Source organism: Oryx dammah, unplaced genomic scaffold, assembly GCF_014754425.2.
Source record: "Oryx dammah isolate SB20612 unplaced genomic scaffold, SCBI_Odam_1.1 HiC_scaffold_28, whole genome shotgun sequence".
NCBI lineage: Eukaryota > Metazoa > Chordata > Mammalia > Artiodactyla > Bovidae > Oryx > Oryx dammah.
The window spans coordinates 1,256,319-1,270,441 of NW_024070212.1; the positions used below are offsets into that span (position 1 = coordinate 1,256,319).

Below are 14,123 nucleotides of genomic sequence, written 5' to 3' on the forward strand. Positions count from 1 at the left end.
TACTAAGTAACTTTGTATCATACTTGCTAAGTTCACTTACTAATTCCAGCAACATTTTTGTAGATTCCTCTGAATTTTCTGCATGGACAATCATGTTGTCTGCCAAAGGAGACCCCTCCTTTCTAACTCACATGTTCTTTATTTTTCTTATCTTACTGCATTGCTAAGCTCTTCAGTACAATGCTGAATAAAAGTGGTAACAGTGGATAACTGTTCAGTCTTTATAATGGTTTTTTTTTTTTTTGGTAGATGCCTTTTAGCAGGTTGAGAAAGTTACCTTCTGTTCTTAGAAGAGTTTTTTTTTTTTTTAAATCAGAAACAGTTGTTAAATTTGGTCAAATCTAGTAATTTGTTAGTATCAAGAGATAACTTCCATAGATATGAACAAAGAGAATCAGAGATGGAAGGGGAATTGAGGATCAGCTAGTTCAATTACCTACTTTACAGATAAGGAAATGGAAGTACAGAAAGGAGAAATGATATGCTCAGAGTCACAGCTAGGAAAGAAACAGAACCAGGTCTAAAGCCTTAACCTCCAGGTGCCTAGACTGTACTTTTTCTATAGTTAGACTCTGGAAGAAATGAGCTAAAGCAACACATGAAAGTTGAGATGGGGAATAAAACAGAGCTAAGAGTTTCTTCACAGTTTCTGAGAAAGAGGAAAGAACAATGACGGTTTTAACTGAGGCGCTAGGTGTCTAGTTCAAGTGGTAATCTCTACTGTCGTGTATCGGGGGGAGGGTGGGCAAAGAGCCAGAATGTATTACTCATTCAGTGCTAACACAGTTATCCTTTCTGAACATGTAAGAAAATAGGGACTCGTTGAAGGCTTTCAAAGACTACATCAATTTGGCAGCACTGTTTTCTATGAAGCTGATAAACCTAGCTTTGAAATTTTGGTGAGTTTTTTAAAACTATTCCAATTATTTTTATTAGGGAGTTGAATTAGACAGAGCTCCAAAGTATCTCAAGACAACAGGATAAAAGAAAGCAACCCTCATGGAAGAAAACTGACCTGGGAGGTGAGGGCGATGCTTGGCTGAGACTGTAGGAGGTTGGCTTGGCTTTGCTGAGGTAGTTGTGTTAAAAGATTTTGCGCTTGCAGGAGACCTACAAAACACAAACATGTTATGTCCACCATTAAAAATTACCTTGAACATACGGCATAAGAAAGCGAAGGGAAGATTCCAACTGATATCCTGATAGTGCTACTGGTCTTAAAACTCTTAAGGTCTTACTTGCCTACAGTCTTTTTAAATACAATTCAGTCTTATTAAATACAATTTTGGCAAGAAGATATGGGAAAATGTAAAACTGGTATGTCTTTGGTATAACCTAACCTCTCTGGTTGATCAATTTTTTTATTTTAGGAAGGAATGGATGAAAGTGAAGAAGTATTTTAAATGGAAGCCGCTTGAAACTCAAAAAAAGGAAAAAAACCATCCACAAAGCTCTACTTCTTAACCCAAAAGCAATTAGAAACTGCTAGTATATGCTAGACCAGAGAACTGTCTAGTTCATGAAAGGGGCAGGCTATCTTAATCGTTTAAAACTGGAATAGGTATGTGTACAACAAAAGATTTTTGAATGATTAAGAAAAAAGGCTAAAAAACAAATAATGAGGAAGCAGTAATGCACTAATATTCCTTGGGCTGAAGCCTTGATACTCTGTCTATACTGATTCCATTAACCAGCCCAACAAACATGATTGCACTTTATACAGAAATAACACAACAACATTTAGCAGTAAAAGGCCTTGAAGATTGTTTTTATAACTCCCCAAATTTCTACAGTTTCTAACATGATACCCTCTTTTTCTTAAACTTTAAAAGAAAACCAATGATTGTTAGAAGCATATATTTTCAGTGCTCAAGTCCTCAGCCCACATTCTTTGAACACATTCCCATGAAAAACTATCAAAACACTAGAAGCAATTTATCCAATATATGTCCAGCAGTTGAAGAATTTAACTGAGACTTTTGGTCAAACTCACAGTACTCCTTACTGAGTAAGCATATGAAAGGCAGGGAATGATGACCTTCAATAATGAGGTATGCATGACAAAGTTTCTCTCAACATGAATAATGAGCTTAAAGTTAAATTAAATTAAAAAAAAAACAAAAACACCCCACTGTTTTAATGGACAGCTTCCAGGCCAAAATACAATAGTTAGCGTCTGTGTGGACAAGCGGACAGCCTTGGTGCGCCACCAATAAGCTCTAGGGAGGCACTCACCCTGCTGGCCCGGGGGCGTCTGTGAGATGATGAACTGCGCTGGTTGCAGGTTGGTCGTTGGATGGACCAGTACAAATTGCTGCAGGTTGAGATTCTGCTGTTGAAGTTGTTGCAGTTGTTGCAGATCCTAAAAAAGTAGGATTAAAACATGGATTGGAGATTCTGAAATAAGTTTCCCAGATGATGAGTTCTGTCATCCAAATAAAAAGGGAGTCAATATTTGACCTTATTATAAACTCTTAACAAGGATGTGCTCTGGATATGTGCCAAAGTGTGCGAAGGAACCTGGAGCTGCGACACGGACATGCTGTTTCTATGAGCATATATTGTGTCATGACTTATGCGAAATCTAATTTTCAATAGTTAGAAGCTTATGGTGGTATCTTTAACATGTAGAGACCAACATGAGCTTTAAAAATCAAGTGAGAAAAGAATATGTTGCTTTTTTAAGTGACTGAATTTCCTCTTGTAGAGCAAAAATTAACTGTTATGTCTGAACCTGTATCAACAAATTAAAAGACCTATGAAATTTGGCACCAGTCTAACTCAACTGAGAAAACAGTGCATAAATTTTAAAAAAAGCTATCCATATAAAAACCTGATCTATAACATATTAAACTTGCTTATATTGGCTTATTATTTCATAATGTTTAATGTCCTTGCATGTATGTTATCTTATTAGAATAATGTCAAGATAGTCTCATAACTTAGGCATGAAAAACATTTATTTGGAAACGAAAAAAATGGGCAAAATAAAAACAATGACTATTACATAATAGTCATAAACATTAGTCTGACATCTATTCTGTACTTATAGTTTATTGGCTTTTTTAATATTTAGTCAAATTCTAGCTATAATTTAAGCCCATTTCTGAGTCTTCTCTGGGGGTATAAAACAATTATCTGCATTGGACTCATACATAATAACTCTTCATCATTTCACTGATGTGACTACTTCTACTTTTTTCCTCTCCTTGAGATAAAGGTTTCCATTTACTTTAGTCCTTGGTAGAACTGTCTATGCCTCTCTAAATAAATTTTTATTATCTCTGGATACTCTGCCCTAAAATGCAAAAATGAAAGCCAAACAACACTCTCATGCAGTTCCGCACAAAGCCAATCACTCTGTAGCAGAGAGATGGTTCCCAGTTCCTCTTACAGGCGGGTGGCAACACCCACTGCAGAGCATGTGAAAGAGCGCGTGCCTGCTGTAATTAGCTAATTAAATACAGCGATCCTCTGCTCCAGAAATATGCCAGCTAATTATTCAAGAGCTGCCACCTAACATAAACAGTTATTCAAATAATCGGGTATGTGTTTATAATACCAACTCAAATAAGCAAACAAATGTATTATTTCTAGTTCAGTAGTAAAGAAGGCTTCATCACTCACCTCACCGATTTAGAGCTTCTCAGGCCTTTAAGCGCCCACACTAACAATCAGGAGTGAACCTAAGACCACAGAAACTCTGCCTTCCCGGCCAGCAATGAGTCCCTCACTCACCTGTGCGATCTGTATGGGCTGAGACAAGGGGATCTGCGTCATGGGTGTGGCGGCGGAGGCGGAGATGGTGGCCCCAGCAGCGCTGTGCTGCTGGCTGGCGGAGTGCTGCTGCACGGCGGCCGCCAGCAGCTGTGCCTGTGCCTGTGCCTGCTGTAGTAGTAACTGCTGCTGCGCTGGGGTCAAAGTCAGCTAAACAGAACCAGGACAAACAGTTGGAAAGGGTTAAAGGAGATGGGCCCCTAATGCAAGCCAACTGCTTTGAAGTAAGTAACTCAAGTGGTATTAAACCATAGCTACCCAACTTCATATGGCAAGTATGAGGCTAAAATGTTCATCAGTGATCAAGCTACCATTACTTGCAGACCATTTACATTAAAATAGTGGTCCTCACTCTGGACTTAATCATTCAAGCTTGTCCAGGCCCAAGGGTTCAGGCAAAAAAGTAATTAACTAGTAAGCAACAAAGAAAAGAATCAATACTGACAGGAAATGAAAAGAAATTTACACCCAACAGAACAGCAAGTGATTAGTGAGATGAATAAGGAACAAGGATGCTGGATCTGACCAGGAAAGAACTGATAAGGCCCAGCTTCTTCTAATTAGCATGAATCCCTGCCATATTCCATCACTTTCATTATGTTCTAAGATATGATTAAAAAATATGAGGTCCATTTGTTTCTTTTCCAAGTCTCCCTACAGCCTCCTCCCCAATGATCTTTTCTGTTACTGAAAGCATGGCATCTCTGCAACTTTACATCTTCTTTCCAATATATTATCTCTGTGAAACAGGTGGTGACAGCCACTCTCTTTAGATGCAAATGAAGCCCCATGCCCAAGTTTGACAGAAGCTCCAGCCACAGGAACCTGGATTCCCAAGTGTCTCTTACTATTGTAAACACTAGGCACTCAAACGAAACCCAAACAAGAAAGCAGGAAATGTATTTGAAGATTTAAACTTGCTTTCAAAATGCAGCTTTTTTCAAACACACTTAAAGTGTTAAGTTCTACCTCCTTTTTGATGACATGTTCCAATCAAATCAAGAAGGAATATTCTGAAGAGCAAGTATGTCGTTTAGTGGCATAATCCTTCTTCAAAAAAGGTCCAGTACAATTTGTGTATTAGAGACAGAATCAAAATTAAATCATTCAAAATCCCAATACCCATCAAGAGAGATGTTTATAAATATTTTATTTAATATGTAAACATATATTAATTTCTATTGATGGGATTTTGTAAAACAATTCTGCAACTATTCTTAAAAGAGCCTGCCGCTGCCAAAACACACTTAACTGAAATGAAGGAAATAAAATATTTTGTAGGTTGATGTGATATGAACTGAATAACAAACAACTCTTCCTTACCACTCCTCTTGACTCCCCCACAAAAGATAATTTAATACACAAATTTTCAACACTGGAAAATATTTTTAATGGGGCCTCAGAGAAAAGACATCTGCTTAATATACTTGCACAGGTCAATTTACTTAATATACTTGCACAGGTCAATTTACTTAATATACTTGCACAGGTCAATTTACTACCAATATTGAAAGAGACACATGTACCCCAATGTTTATTGCAGCACTGTTTACAATAGCCAGGACATGGAAGCAACCTAGATGTCCGTCGGCAGATGAATGGATAAGAAAGCTGTGGTACCTATACACAATGGAATATTACTCAGCTATTAAAAAGAATGCATTCGAATCAGTTCTAATGAGGTGGATGAAACTGGAGCCTATTATACAGAGTGAAGTAAGTCAGAAAGAAAAGCACCAATACAGTATATTAATGCATATATATGGAATTTAGAAAGATGGTAACGATGACTCTATATGCGAGACAGCAAAAGTGACACAGATGTAAAGAACAGACTTTTGGACTCTGTGGGAGAAGACGAGGGTGGGATGATTTGAGAGAATAGCATTGAAACATGTATATTATCATATGTGAAACAGATCGCCAGTTCAGGTTTGATGCATGAGACAGGGTGCTCAGGGCTGGTGCACTGGGATGACCCTGAGGGATGGGATGGAGAGGGAGGTGGGAGAGAGGGTGAGGATGGGGAACACATGTATACCCGTGGCTGATTCACGTCACTGTATGGCAAAAACCTCCACAATATTGTAAAGTAATTAGCCTCCAATTAAAATTAAAAAAAAAAAACAAAAAACTTTACTACCAAAAAAACCCAGATGACATTTATTGAACGCTATGACATGCCAGAGACTGTTCTATGAATTTCACCTACATCACTACTCTTAATCTCTAAAACAATACTGTGAGCTAAGTATTATTAACATCTCTGTTTAACTGAAGGAAGCCTGAGGCACAGAGAGATGAGGCACAGTACACTGAAGAGCCAGGGCATGACTGCAGAGGGCTCATTTTAGAACACTGCGTGTGTGTGCTTGGTCACTCAGTCGTGCCCGACTCTTTGTGACCCCATGGACTGCAGCCTGCCAGGCTCTTCTGTCCACGGAATTTTCCAGGCAAGAGTATTGGAACAAGTTGCAATTTCCTACTCTAGGGGATCTTCCTGACCCAGAGATCAAACCTGTGTCTCTTGCATTAGCAGGTGGATTCTTTACCACGGAGCCACTTGGGAAGCCCCTTAGAACACTACACAGTAATTTTAAATGTTTTTCTTTTATAGGTACTAATCCACTTTTAACTTCTACTCTACAGTGATGCTATAACTCCAAACTGACAACCGCTGATACAATTTCATCACTGTAACTATTTCAACCATGGGAACATGATTTCACTGCATGATGAAGCAACAGTTGAAACACTGGTTTAAAAAAGTTCTTAAGTTTACCCAGAGCCTATCTGCCATAGTAAGAAAAAATACACTGAAAACTCATGACAAGGATAGCTCTTTTTTCAGAGCTGTTTACAATGTAGAGAATTCCTTTAAAGACATATGCCAGGCACAGCCCTGTATCTGCTACAGTCAACAGATCTAATCAGATACTGGCCCATGGCAGTTTTGACACAGAGAAAGTTTATTACAAATCTCTCAGTGAAAACTTACCCCAGTTATCTGTCCTCCAGCCAGCATAAGCTGGGTCTGGGGGATGGCTGCCTGCACTGAAGGCTGCTGGGAAGGCTGGCTTGGCTGCTGTGAATCCCCCGATTCTTCATTAGGTTTAGACTGAGGGGGTGGGGGGAGAAAAAAAGATTTAATAATTGATTTTTTAAAAGTACTAATTTCATATTTTAAGATTTACAACACAGACTTATCTAATCATGAGTTTTCCAACTTCACATTTCCTTTCTTATATCTTAGTATTTTCTTAATTTTATGTACTAAGTTTTCAGACTTCTTATTCTAAAACTAGCAAAGCTGCTTAGTTTTTCTTAATTTTAAAATTTTTTCAATAATTCTTAATTTTTAAGAAGAAAAAGTAATTTGGTCTTCCACTAGTTGATTTGTGTTTTCATAAACACAAATCTTTAACTCTGGAAATAAGGAGTAAGGGAAGAACATATTTTCAACCTATGTTTACACTAGACAGACCCTCTATCTCAACATTTGGACATGTCTTTGGTGGTCAGTGTAAAACTTCCCTATATACCATCTCAGAAATTGATTATTTGACCCACTGAACTTTTCAACTAATCTTTTACAGCTATAAATTTAGCATTCCCCCATCAAGTAACACAGAAGCTTAGAGGGAAATGCTGCAGCCAAGAGGGAAAGAGAATATGATCCTGAAAGGGGCACTGAGAGAAAATTTTATGGTAATTAAAACTGGTTATGCAGAGCATTAAAATTCTGCCTAGATTTGCATATTTCCCACCACCTGTTTTGGGGACTGCAGCAAGGCTAATTAACATAAAGGCTCTGATTAATTCTGCCAGTCATTGAGAGATAATTACAGTGCAAGACTGTAAACATTCCACAGTGGAGATACAGCCTGTTTGCCAACATCTCTCTAAGGGATAACAGTTTACCATGGCAACCAAGGCAATTTTCCACCTCCTCTCCCTCAAAAAGGAAGGTCACATTATCTCCTTTTCATTTCTCTTCTCGTCTCCATGTGTTACTAGGTCCATATTCAGGGAATGCTCAGTCCAAGGTCTTTAGTCATTAGCAACACTGAAATCAGCCTTCCAGAATACTGTTTTTCTCTCTTGACTGTTAGTTACCTAAACACTATAATGAAAGGAAGCAGCAGGTTGACTGAAGTATTATGGAATAATGCGTAAAAAGTAAACTTTGCATGTTATGCTGAATGGTTCATAGAAACAAAGCACCCAGATTTAAGTTTTGTCTTTAAATTTGACTGTATGAAGCTCATTAATGTTTATAAGTAGGTTTAATTGCAATTCTAAGACTTATGACATGGCAGAACAGAGAAGAACCTTGTCAATCTTCTAAACTCGTCCACTTAAATACTTGCAGTTGCCCCTTGGTATCTACAGAGAATACGTCCCAGGACCACCCCCAGCCCCCAACCCCCTGCCCCAGACACTGAACTCTGCAGATGCTGAAGTCCTTCATAGCCAGCTCTCTGTACCCAGATGGGGAACCGGGGGCGGGCAGGGCCAACTGTATAAGAAAAAATGAGCCCCAGGAGGAAGTGACTTGCCAAAATTCACACAGCTCATGAGTGGCAGAATGGGGATTCAAATCTAAGACTTAGGTCTCTCATTTTATTGTTCTTCCCTCTAATATAATGTTTTCCTAAGATATGAAAAATCATAAATGGCTGTACAACTTAGAAACATTTTTACTGAACTTCCAAATAAAACCTTGAAAGTAGACTTTCCTTGTTCACCTTTGGACATTCACAGTGATGTAATATAAAATGGATTTTTATTAATGGCAATGATTATCATTATTTGACTTTTTATGAGATTCAGTAAGAAAAAAAGTAATACTTCTAAGTATTTTCATTATAAAATCATTGCATATTCATTACAGAAAAGTAGAAAAATACGGTAAAAATGCATAGAAAAACTGACCCACAGTCCCACGTCCCCACTCACCTGTACACTTAGAGACTGAGCGGCAGCCTGTAAGCTTGTTCCAGCGAGCTGGACCTATAAAAAAGCAAAGTGACTGGGGAGATTCTGATCGCATACTGTCGGCATCCATCACTAGAGCCTATTACCAACAAGTCTCTACAGACGTGTGCTCTGTTTAGAGTCAGGCACATGAAGAGGTTTACCTTAAGGAGCTGAAACTTTATGGAAAAGCTCACAGTACCTCCACCTCCCAGCAGAAAGTGCTGTTACAATTTCTGTTCTGAAGATGTTTTCCCCCATGGAATCTGCATCAGCAGGCACGCCACACTTGTGTGCCACATTCCTTACATTACACTGTTTGCACTCACAGGATACTTAGTTTCTAAAACCTTAACTCCTCTTCCACATTGTGTTAAAGAACATAGAAGCAGGCTACTTATAGACATTATTTTTACCCTTAAAAACAATCAGAATTATCTACTCATTCTAATTTCAAAATTTCATGTGTATAAAAGTAAAAATCTTATACACACACACACACACCTACATAGTCAAGTCCTTAAAATATTAATTGCCATAATTCAAAAATCCTGGCTGAAAAAGTCGGTCAGAACAGTTAATACTAACACCTCACACATTCAAAAAGCTCAAACCATGGTTCTATCGAAATAAGGGTCATCGTGTGGCAACCACGACCATAATAACTGACTCAGGCAACTGTCACTGACGGATGTTCTAACTCATGGGTGAGATGTAAGGAGAAACGTGATATTTACATTTTCTCTCCCTATCTCTCCATAGATATTTATTAATTACAAGGCGTAAAATAGTGGGAAACTCAGGAAGACAAGCGATCACAGTTAAAGCCACCAGTAATGATACACGTTCCTTCTACTATGAGGCACTTAGAAGAATACAATATTATTTACAGTGTATTTCCCTCTAGTTCTAATTGTGATGAAACATCAGTCAAATCTAAATTGACCAACACTGTATAAAACAACTGGATTGTTATAGAAACTAGGTTTGAATAAATGGAAACCTACCCTAGAATGGCAGCAGTGGGAAGTAAAAGTAGGAAACATGAAAAGTATTGCAAAAGTACTACACTTTTGGAAACTGACTGGATACAAATGAAGAAAAAAAAAGTTATGGATTATTCCAGGGTTCAAATTTGGAAGACTGAAAAAATTTATCATTAACAGGATAATTCCATTTTGGATTTAGCACACAGCATCAAGACTTCCTGAACTTAAAGTTTCTTTGTGATTTTATTTCAATCATGATGTTTCCAGTTAAAAATTTGTTGAGGAACACAAGTCTTACAGTATCTCCTTATTAACTATGAGGAAGAAAGTTACCTTTATAGTAGACAAATTTGAGACATTACCTTAATCAAATGGTCAAATTCGGTACAGAATAATGGGACAAGTTGATAGGTATGCTGCTGCTGCTGCTAAGTCGCTTCAGTCGTGTCTGCCTCTGTGCGACCTTATGGACAGCAGCCCACCAGGCTCCCCCGTCCCTGGGAGTCTCCAGGCAAGAATACTGGAGTGGGTGCCATTTCCTTCTCCAGTGCATGCATGCCTGCTAAGTCGCTTCAGTCGTGTCTGACTCTGTGCGACCCCATAGACGGCAGCCCACGAGGCTCCCCCGTCCCTGGGAGTCTCCAGGCAAGAACACTGGAGTGGGTGCCATTTCCTTCTCCAAGTTGACGTGCATATACATACACCAAATGTATGTGCACAAACACAGACACATAAAGCATATATGCTAGCATGGTAGCAATTAGTGATACCAGATGGAGAGCTTTTGGCTGAAAACTGTTCTATTGTTATTCAATTTTCCATAGATTTTAAAGTTTTCAAAATAGAAAGTTGAAAACAAAAAGTGAGAGCATCCCTTTACAACTCCATTTAGCTAGCTCCCAATATCCTTTGGGCTTCCCTGGTGGCTCAGATGGTAAAGAAACTGCCTGAAATGCTGGAGACCTGAGTTCAATCCCCGGGTTGAGAAGATCCCCTGGAACAGACATGGAACAATGGAATGGTTCAAAATAGGAAAAGGAGCATGTCAAGGCTATATACTGTCACCCTGCTTATTTAACTTATATGCAGAGTACATCACACAAAATGCCGGGCTGGATGAAGCACAAGACGGAATCAAGATTGCTGGGAGAAATATCAACAACCTCAGATATGCAGATGATAGCACTCTAATGGCAGAAAGCAAAGAGGAACTAAAAGAACCTCTTGATGAAGGTGAAAGAGGAGAGTGAAAAACTTGGCTTAAAACTCAACATTCAAAAAATGAAGATCATGGCATCTAGCCCTGTCACTTCATGGCAAATAGATAGGGAAAAGTGTTAACAGTGACAGATTTTATTTTCTGGGGCTCCAAAATCACTGTGGATGGTGACTGCAGCCATGAAATTAAAAGATGCTTACTCCTTGGAATGCTGAAGCTCCAATATTTTGGCCACCTGGAAGAAGAGTTTGGTGAAGAGCTGACTCACTTGAAAAGACCCTGATGCTGGGGAAGACGCCATCACTGACTCAATGGAGTCAATGAGTCTGAGCAAATTCTAGGAGATAGTGAAGGACAGGGAAGCCTGGTGTGCTGTAGTTCCTGGAGTTACAAAGAGTCAGACATGACTTAGCAACCGAACAACATTCTACTTGGCTTAAAAATCACCCTATGAGAAAGATCTTACAATATGTGAGATGAGCTAATCATTTCTTCCTCTGTACTCATAAGCTTTGCCATCCATTCATTCATTTGTTCAACAAATAATTATTGAACATCTATTATTTTATGTCCATATGTGCTTTTCATTGAACCTCCATCACTAGTACCATCTGGCACTACCAAAATCACTACTGGTGACCTGCATAATTTGTACACTAAACTGGTCCTAGGGTTCATGTGCGGTAAAGACCAACAAGTTGTGCAAAGTGAAGCTTTAACACATAACTGTGAGCATAAATCAAGCAGTTGAGACACATTCCTAATCTGTCTCCCAAATGCTTTCACTGTTTATTTACTTTCAATTTTCAACCAGCTCCCATATCCCTCAACTCTTGGAGAGTCAATATTTGTTTTTATATTCCTCTTCTGTTTACATTAATGATAACATATGGATGATAGATTTAGAACCTGCTTTAGACTTAGGAGAAATTCACATAATATAAGAGTAATAAAGTTGAACTCCAAACCAGGATGTTCACAGTCAAGCAAAACCTCTAAGTGGCTGCCCAAATGTAAATGGTCTGAAATTGCTTTAAAGAAGGAATACGGGTTGTGAACTCAAAGCCTTACACAGCAGGTCTCAGGCAATGGGTGTTAAATCATTTTGGATGACTCTGTAATTTACTATTCAATACTTTCAGTGATTCACCACAGACCACACTCACAAAACAGTAACCCAGTTGTAAATGTATCTGTTCAAACAAGGAACTCTTTTTCATATAGCTGTGGGGTCAACAGCTATACAGTCAACTAAGTTAAAGGATTTTCTGGTAACCATTCAGAATGACATGGTTAGATGCTGGTAACACCAGGTTTAAATCAACTTTAAAAGTCCCGCATTCTGAAATAACTTTACTAAGCCCTGGCATTCCATGTCTCCATTTTTCACTCTCACTCACAGCTGAGCAGAACAGCCTACCTGATGGAGATGTCCAAGGAAAGCCTGGGCCTGGGCTGTTGAGATGGCTCCTCCAACGGGCACAGGCTGCTTCTGAAAGTCCAGACCATTGGTTTGTGTGCCTAGAAAGCAAGCAAAATAATATAACTATTGAAAACACAAAAACTGAACTAAGCACCAGACTGTTCTTAAACAGGTGCATTTATCAAGCACCTATTTTGTACAAGCATTTTTTCTAAGTACCTCCAAGGAGGAAAAGAGATTCAAAAGGATGAAGAAATACAGTAAAATGATTTCTCTTCTAAAGACAGGACTGCAAGACATGTACATGAACGCAGATAAAGCTTCAGAAACAAAAACGTGAATAAGTTATAATCATAAAATCATGTTAGTTCAAAAGTGAAAGCAGAATTAGAGCAACTGGGGTCAGAACAAGCATGAAACCTAAGGTGGCTTGAAGAAAAGATTATCATCATTACACTGTGTAAAAACTGGCAGAGACAGAGCTCTCATGGGAGTACCAAGGCTGTCTTCTAGTCTCTCCTTTCTCGATACATGGCTTGGACAGAAGAAATTAACCAGTGACTTTGCCAAGACTGAGATGAATTTACTCTTAAAATGCCTTAATGAATGACAGTAAAAGCAATCACTTAGATAAACAAAATGATTTTATTAATGTGTAGACTGCTGCATACACCTAGTTAGCAGGGGCTCTGTTATCACTATCGTTTTCCAATTGCTAGGTCAGTCAGCGCCTTTAACCACTTACACTGCATCTAATGTCGGAATCGGACTAATTTATGGAAAGACATACCACCCCACTACCCAGAAATACGTTCTAAGAGATATGCTACATTGTTTTCAAATCACTATGTCTAGATACTATTTAGGAATAACCAGAATATTCTGTAGTGCCTAAAATATAATGGACTATGGGGACCTGCAAGAACCATGGAGTCACACGAGCATGGCAGTGAACTTCCGTTCCCTAGCCTCGTGTATGCTGACAGAACAGACCAGTTAGAAAAGAACAAGCTAGAAACTTCAGGTAATATTTCTAAAAGAGGGCTAACTTCTGCCATTATATATCCTAGCTGAGCAAATGCATCATTTTAATAGAATTAATTAGGCAGATCACATGACTCACAAGAACTATTTAAGGTTTGAGATAGTTATTTAAAAAGTGCACATGTATTTCACCTCCTTGAAAAATCTCATAGCCCTTGTTCTCTTATGGTTTTCCCTAAAGTTTCTCATAGATAGGAAATATAGAACTTTGTACATATATATAATTAATGAAACTAAGAGTACATGCTTGCATCAAGTAGAGTGAGACACTAGTTGAAATAAAATTTATTTTAAATTCCATAAGCCACATACAGAAATTTCACTATTTAAAGTTGCACATTTTTGTCAATGGCTGCTATCTCCATCTCGACGCAGGAAATCACTACTTACGTCAAGATTGTAAGACTGTGTACCATTAGAGAAACAAGCTCAAGATACACTGAAGTGAAGTCGTTCAGTCGTGTCCGACTCTTTGCCAGCCCATGGACTGTAGCCTACCAGGCTCCTCTGTCCATGGGATTTTCCAGGCAAGAGTACTGGAGTAGATTGCCATTTCCTTCTCCAGGGGATCTTCCCGACCCAGGGATCAAACCTGGGTCTCCCGCATTGTAGACAGACGCTTTACTATCTGAGCCACCACGGAAGCCTCAAGATACATTAATTAAATCAACAAGGCTAAAAGAAGATAAGATTT

The 14,123-nt window shown here is 38.7% G+C and overlaps 1 protein-coding gene across 1 annotated transcript in view; it reads right to left on the bottom strand.

Moving 5' to 3' along the window:
- POU2F1 (POU class 2 homeobox 1) overlaps positions 1 to 14,123 on the bottom strand; it is a 204,433-nt gene that overhangs the window by 46,797 nt on the left and 143,513 nt on the right. The window contains exons 3-8 of the mRNA XM_040229954.1: positions 12,383 to 12,483; positions 8,737 to 8,790; positions 6,776 to 6,895; positions 3,739 to 3,927; positions 2,236 to 2,362; positions 1,016 to 1,110 (exon numbers count right to left, since the gene is read on the bottom strand). Of these exons, the coding sequence (XP_040085888.1) occupies positions 1,016 to 1,110; positions 2,236 to 2,362; positions 3,739 to 3,927; positions 6,776 to 6,895; positions 8,737 to 8,790; positions 12,383 to 12,483 (686 nt within the window). The remainder of the gene's footprint in view (positions 1 to 1,015; positions 1,111 to 2,235; positions 2,363 to 3,738; positions 3,928 to 6,775; positions 6,896 to 8,736; positions 8,791 to 12,382; positions 12,484 to 14,123) is intronic.